Below are 7,500 nucleotides of genomic sequence, written 5' to 3' on the forward strand. Positions count from 1 at the left end.
AAAAATAGATCGGTCGGAAGGGGGGGAGAGACAGAAATTCTCTTTCAACTCTCTATTTTTTGTCAACCATTCATTTCTTTTTCTAAGTGTAATGTATTAAGCTAACTTTTAAATGAAATTACAGTAACTTTAATTTCATTTGAAAGTTAGCTTAATAGTTTGGGAGCATGATTAGAGTCATATTTATTTTTTAAACTTTAGAAATAAGCATTTACTTGGATTTTTAGAGACCATACCAAACTTACGAGAAAATTCGTCCTGCACGAGGGGTTTTGGAACCTAACCTTGCGTAAGTTCGGGGTATGACTGTATATATAAAAATGGATGCATGTATGCATGTGTGTGTGTGTGTATATGTTCCACATACACTCTGAAATACATTGAGCAATTTTAACCAAACTTGGTATATATATGATTCACTATCTCGAAAAGAACATTGTGTGGTAAGACATCACTGGCACCTAAGGGGGGTGTGGGAAGGGGGTGACATGTAAAGATAACCGAAAATGACAGATATTAGTGTCTAATCCATAGTTTTTGAGGTCGCTAAGATGAATAGTGATACTCCCGATGCCTTTTAAGTCAAAGTTCAACCCCGATAGGAATGGGGGGTAAGAAGGGGTGAGAATGGGTGGGAAGGGGGTGACACAAAAATAATCGTAAACAGCAATTATTAATGTCTATTCCATAGTTTTTGAGGACACTGAGATGAAAAGTGACACTCCCGATACCCTTTACATCCAAGTTCAGGCCGAAAGTCGGAAATTTTTATGACAAGAAATGCATCACAGTCACATAAGAAAGTAACTTGAAGATTTTTCAATATCAGCCTAAATTCATGTGCAGTTTTTAGAATGGAATATCCCACTTTAAGGGCACAAACTCCATAATTACGATAGAGACAATCGATCAAGTTTTCAGGTGGTTTCAAACCCATGTCACTAGCACTTCCCGTTCTCAAGATTTGACGTCTTGAAGTTGTCCCAGTTTATTAACAAAAAAAGTATTTGTGTCACTATCCCAAAGCACCCACGCAACGTTGACCTAAGGTCATCGATCTGGATTTATATTCTCTGACAGGAGAACTGTGTCATGAGAGAGGTTAGAGGATATATCACTTACGCTGACCGTAATACACATCCTTGAAAATCTAGGTTTTTAAATGAAAAATAAAAAATTCTTAAATCGGACTGCACGAATTCTGAAGAAACCCTCGGTTCTAAGGAGTAATTACAAGTTATCATATGATATTAACCTGAACTGAGCTTCCGTTAGGTCTGAACACTCTCTGGCTGTAACCCTTCTTGAGGTATGACATCTCAGAAGTTTCCCTCACAGCAGTAAAAAAATTAGCATTGTAAGTTTAATTCTGCAGATAAGGTGCCCCCATCGTTTTAAATGGTGAACAAGTAAAAAATTAGCCAAACTTTCTTCAGCGCAAGCAAGTTTTCTGTACAGCGTATAAAGCTGTATGAAACTCTCAGCCACTCTCTCCCTCTCTCTCTTTCTCTCTCCAACCCTCCCTGTCTTTCCCTCTTTCTTCTCACTAACACCCCCTCTACTCTCTCTCTCTCTCTTTCACTTCCTCTCCCTCTCATTTTCTCTGTCATCCCCTTCCCAACCCCCACCCCCTTTGGTGCCATTGATGTCTTACCCCCACCGTTTTCTTTTCCAGATAGTAATTCATATTTATACTGAAACTGGGTATGACAAATTCGTAAAGCTACTAAGTCTATGGGTATAACCAGCCCCATTTCATTGGCAGAACCAGCTCTGTTTCAGGAAAGCCCTTCCACCCCCACCCCCTTTGGTGCCCTTTGGTGCTAGTGATGTCTTAACACCACAGTGTTCTTTTCGAGATAGTAACTCATATGTATACGAAGTTTGGTTGAAATTGCTCAATGCATTTCAGAGTGGATGTGGAACATGCACACATACATACATACATCCATTTTCATACATATACATATACCTGTATATAGATGTATAAATATATGAGTGTATATATATGTATATGTACATATATATGTGTGTATATACATATATAGATATGTTTAATAAGAAGACCTCATTTAAATAGGATGGTATTTAACCGACAGTCCTTGAAAGCTTGTAAATTTTTAAATAAAAATCTCCGTTAGATGTCATCCTGTTATTAATTGTATTAATGCATAGAATCATCGTAAAAATGATCAAGTTGAATATATACAATATATATATATATATATATATATATATATATATATATATATATATATATATATATATATATATATATATATATATATATATATACATACAAATATATACATATATATATGTATATATAGGTGTGTGTATGAATATCCTCCTTAAAACAAATCTTTCGAAATAAGTGTTTATTTTATTAATACTATCCCGTATTTCATACAAGTAGAATCGACGTACAAAGAACTAAATATGCATGGGATATGTTTGAAACAACAAAAACGATAAACATAAATCTGCTCCCATGGAGCCGGGATGTGAGAACATTCGTACCTCTCCCTGTCAAAGGCGGAATCTGAACACTTTCAAGTTTTTCCGATTTATACTTTGTTCTTTCCTCACAATTAGTTAGCCACCAGACTTCTGCGCCCAACAAAGACAACTTTCATGTAGGTTCGAAAGCCATACAAGCTCCTTCTTAGGAGATTATCTGCCATATTTTCCTTCTACGAATTTCTCATGATCATACCTTGGTTATTTTGAGACGAGGAGATAGTCTTGAGAAACCCTGTGTTTCGTAACTAGCCGGTAATTGGGTGATGTTTCACATAAAAAGACGGACTGCCAGTCTGTGGAGCGCACTTTGGCTACCTCCGATACAGTGCAGACGACTGGCCAAGGCAGCGAACGAAAGGCACCACGACACCTGAGCCTCCGAGCAACTTTTCTCTTCTCCGACGCATATTGCAAAGCAGGTCTCGATAACCAATCGTCTCCACCAACGCTACGAAAAGCACATCAAAAATGGCCCAGTTCCACAATGTTTCCGGCTTTTTGCCATTCAAGGGAAATGATTACAACTTTGGATACCCTGCAGGAGTTTCACTAATGGACTTGGTTCCAGATAACGTCAGACCTATGATACATGAACACTGGAGCAAATTCCCACCTGTCAACCCAATGTGGCATTATCTTCTGGCGGGTATTTACATGATCCTTGGTTTTCTCTCTTTCTTTGGCAATGGTATCGTCATGTACCTCTTCTTGACCAAAAAGAGTCTCAGATCTCCCGCTAACATGTTTGTTGTCAACCTTTCTTTCAGTGACTTCATGATGATGGCAAGCCAGTTCCCTATGTTCGTCATGAACTGTTTGGGTGGTGGGTACTGGACCCTTGGACCTTTTGCTTGCCAACTCCATGCTTTTACTGGCTCTGTGTTTGGCCTTTGCTCCTTGTTAACACTGGTGGCCATCGGCTATGATCGCTACTGTGTCATCGTAAAGGCTTTTGATGGTGGCCACATGACATCTGGAAAGGCCTTCTTCCTCATCCTCCTGTGCTGGGCCTATGCCATTGTTGTTTCCATTTGGCCCTTCTTCGGCTGGAATGCTTACATTCCAGAGGGAATCCTCACTTCATGCAGCTTTGATTACATCACTCAGGACTGGAATAAGAAATCCTTTGGCCTTTTCCTCTTCATCTTCTGCTACTGTATCCCAGTCAGCATCATCATCTTCGTCTATGTCCAGATTGTAAACGCAATTCGTGCTCACGAAAAAGCTCTCCGAGCTCAGGCTAAGAAAATGAATGTTGAGAACTTGCGTTCAAATGCTGATGCCAACAAGCAGAGCGCCGAAGTCAGAATCGCCAAAGTTGCTGTTGCCAATGTCTTCTTGTGGCTCCTCACCTGGACTCCTTACGCATATGTTGTTATGAAGGTGAGTCACTTTCGGCCAATTTATTTTTTACAACATATGTAGCAATATTGAATTACCACTCACTTGCTGATGAAACATTTGTCCATCTATTGTGGGCTTCTATGGCGTTCCTCACTATGTAAGAAATCTTATACTCTAAAAAAACTCTTAACCATTACGCTCAACAAATAACAAAAAGTAGCATACAGACTTTGCCTAAAGCTATGAAACGTTTGAGTGCAAAGGATTAACAACATAATGATATTCAGCTAATTTATATAAGCAACTTGAAGATCAAATGTCATCAAAATAGTGGCATAAAGTATCCAACTGACAGTTTTTATAATTCGTCATAAAATAAAATTGCTAATATCTGTCTTATCATGTTATGTATTTTTACTTATACATACAAATGCATTTATTTCCACAGGGTCTCTATGGAAACCAGGATGATCTGACTCCCCTGGTGTCAGCTCTTCCAGGCCTCATCGCCAAGACGGCCTCAGTCTACAACCCTATCATGTTCGCCATCTCGCACCCCAAATTCCGTCTGGCCCTCCAGGAGGCATGGCCTTGGTTCTGCGTCCACGAACCAAAGGACGATGACTCTAAATCTTCCAAGACAGAATCAGAGGCGACCAAATAGGAAGGAAGTGTTAACTCCCCCGGTGTCAAAGGAAAGCACATATCGAACGGCAAATCAGATCGACCTGATTTGCTCAAAAATATTTATAAACGACTCTCCCTTGCATAAATATATAAAAAAAAGAGATAGCTATAATAAAAACTACCTTGCTATATCTGCTTATCAAATTTCCTAGGTAAAAACTATATTTCGTCAAAGAAAAAATATTATACTAAGGTAAAAGAATCAAACTGCAATCAACACAGATGCATGTTAGAAGATTTTTCATAAACATGTGCCAATTGACTTAGGCTTAAAGTTAGCGGCTAGTAATGGTTTTAGTTTTCTGTAAAAGAAAACTATTGTGCCGGCTTTGTCTGTCCGTCCGCACTTTTTTCTGTCTGCTCTTTGTCTGTCCGCCCTCAGATCTTAAAGGGATACAAATTGGTATGTTGACCTTCCACCCTCCAATCATCAAACATACCAAATTGCAGCTCTCTAGCCTTTGTAGTTTTTATTTTATTTAAGGTTAAAATTTGCCACAATCGTGCTTCTAGCAACGATATAGGATAGGCCACCATCGGGCCGTGGTTAAAGTTTCATGGGCCGCGGCTCATACAACATCATACCGAGATCACCGAAAGGTATATCTATTTTCGGTGGCCTTGATTATACGCTATAGCGGTTGTACAGAAAACACGACCGCGCCGAAGAAACTTCGGCGCAGTTTTTACTTGTTTTTAATTACAACTGAAGTAAAAACCACTATAACATGACTACGGAAACTTAATAAGACCACTTGCTATCAAGATTACAAATATGAAGATAATATATATATATATATATATATATATATATATATATATATATATATATATATATATATATATATATATATATAATATATATATATATATATATATATATATATGTGTGTGTGTGTAATAAATACACACAAACACACACACACACACACACACACACACACACATATATATATATATATATATATATATATATATATATATATATATATAATATATATATATACTGTATATATATATACATACAGTATGTATACATATTTATATTTATATTCATATTCATATATATATATATATATATATATATATATATATATAAAAGCCTGCCAACCATATAGTATATAGGGAGATCAACAACATACTAAGCTCACAGTACCGTTCAACTGTGCGTTTTGATGTTCTGGGCAACCCAAACTCTTAACACAGCTTGTTTCTGTCACTTGCAGGAGTGACAGAAACAGACTAGAATAGAATAAAGAATTTAGACCAAGGGCCAAGTGCTGGAAGCTATGAGGTCATTCAGCGCTGAAACGGAAACAGACAGCAGAAAGGTTTAAAAGGTGTAACAGGAGGAAAACCTCGCAGATCCGCTATGAATCAATTGCTAGGAGAGGGTGGAAAGTAAGAGGGAAGAAAGAGACTATGAACGGACGTACAGTAGAAGGAACGAAAGGGGTTGCAGCTAGGGGCCAAAGGGACGCTGCAAAGAACCTTAAGTAATGCCTACAGTGCGCCGCATAAGGGTGACAGAAATGCCCGGCGTCTATTAAGTTATAAACTTACAATTTGGTAAGGAACAAGTTCTCATGTAAATAGTTCGCAAACAATTCAGACTTCTGAGATACAGAGACGCAAAAGAACATACAATGTAATGAAAATTAATTCCCATAACAGAGTATAAATAAAGCTATACAAGATGCAACTTAGGAACAAAATATTAACCATTTTCTGTAAATTAATGTGGAAAATCCGGACACGTTACGGGTTGTTATATCATTTATAAGGAGAGAGTAAGATATATTTACTGAAACAATTTTAAAAATATTGAATCACCATGAAGATGCAAACTCGTATCCTTAAGGCAGGAGTACAAATAAAATTCTGAACTTACTATATATATGTATGTCTGTATGTATGTATTTATGTATGTATATGTATGTGTGTCTGAGCGTGTGTGGCGATATATGCGTGTGAGTGTGTGTATAGATATATGTATATACATACGTATGTATGTATATATAAACATATATATATAATATATATACATATATACTGTATACATATATATACAGTATATATATATATATATATATATATATATATATATATATATATATATATATATATATGCATATGCAATGCTAGGCCCGAGTTCGAGTCTCCGGCCGGCTGATGAAGAGTTAGAAGAATTTATTTCTGGCGATAGAAATTCATTTCTCGCTATAATGTGGTTCGGATTCCACAATAAGCTGTAGGTCCCGTTGCTAAGTAACCAATTGGTTCTTAGCCACGTAAAATAAGTCTAACCCTTCGGGCCAGCCCTAGGAGAGCTGTTAATCAGCTCAGTGGTCTGGTAAAACTAAGGTATATTTCATTTCTTTGAACTCAATTTCCCTACTATTTAGAAGCTAGTGTCACTTAGACGCGTAACTGCTGGTTGCCTCAGGTATGTTTCCAAAGAAATCTCTCTCGCAACAGTGCTGATGACATTATAACCACTTTCCATGAATGCTGTAATTGACAGTTAAATGAGAGAGTTCAAACTCAGCTTTCAATCTCCCAGTAAAGGTTTGTGTTAGCAATTCGGAAAAAAAAGAGAGTGACTCATTTGACAGGGGCGTTTATGCGGTTAATACCTGTACCAACGCTTCCTTGGAAGGAATGGAATTTAAGAAAGAGGGCAAGCGATGGGGCCTATGAGGTCATTCAGCGCTCGGAGGGAAACTAATACTAAAATAGTTTTAAAGGTGTAACCGGAAAACTTTGCAGTTACACTAATCAAACAATTGTCACGAGAGGGTGGAAGGTAAAACAGAAGAAAGAGAATGTGAAAGGAGGCCCAGTAAAAGGAATGAAAGGGAATGCAACTAAGGGCCAAAGGGACGTTGCCAACAAGCACAGTGCCAAGTGTCCACAGCGCCAGGTGCACTGACGACACTACCCTCC

At 37.7% G+C, this 7,500-nt stretch overlaps 1 protein-coding gene across 1 annotated transcript; it reads left to right on the plus strand.

Annotated features, from left to right (window-relative positions):
• Positions 1-2,813: 2,813 nt before the first annotated feature.
• LOC136840225 (compound eye opsin BCRH2-like) lies at positions 2,814-4,671 on the plus strand. The gene is made up of 2 exons (XM_067106811.1): positions 2,814-3,906; positions 4,316-4,671. Exons 1-2 carry the CDS (start codon positions 2,992-2,994, stop codon positions 4,529-4,531), a joined length of 1,131 nt encoding a protein of 376 aa, XP_066962912.1. The 5' UTR covers positions 2,814-2,991; the 3' UTR covers positions 4,532-4,671.
• Positions 4,672-7,500: the final 2,829 nt, after the last annotated feature.

Source organism: Macrobrachium rosenbergii, chromosome 7 (genome assembly GCF_040412425.1).
Source record: "Macrobrachium rosenbergii isolate ZJJX-2024 chromosome 7, ASM4041242v1, whole genome shotgun sequence".
NCBI lineage: Eukaryota > Metazoa > Arthropoda > Malacostraca > Decapoda > Palaemonidae > Macrobrachium > Macrobrachium rosenbergii.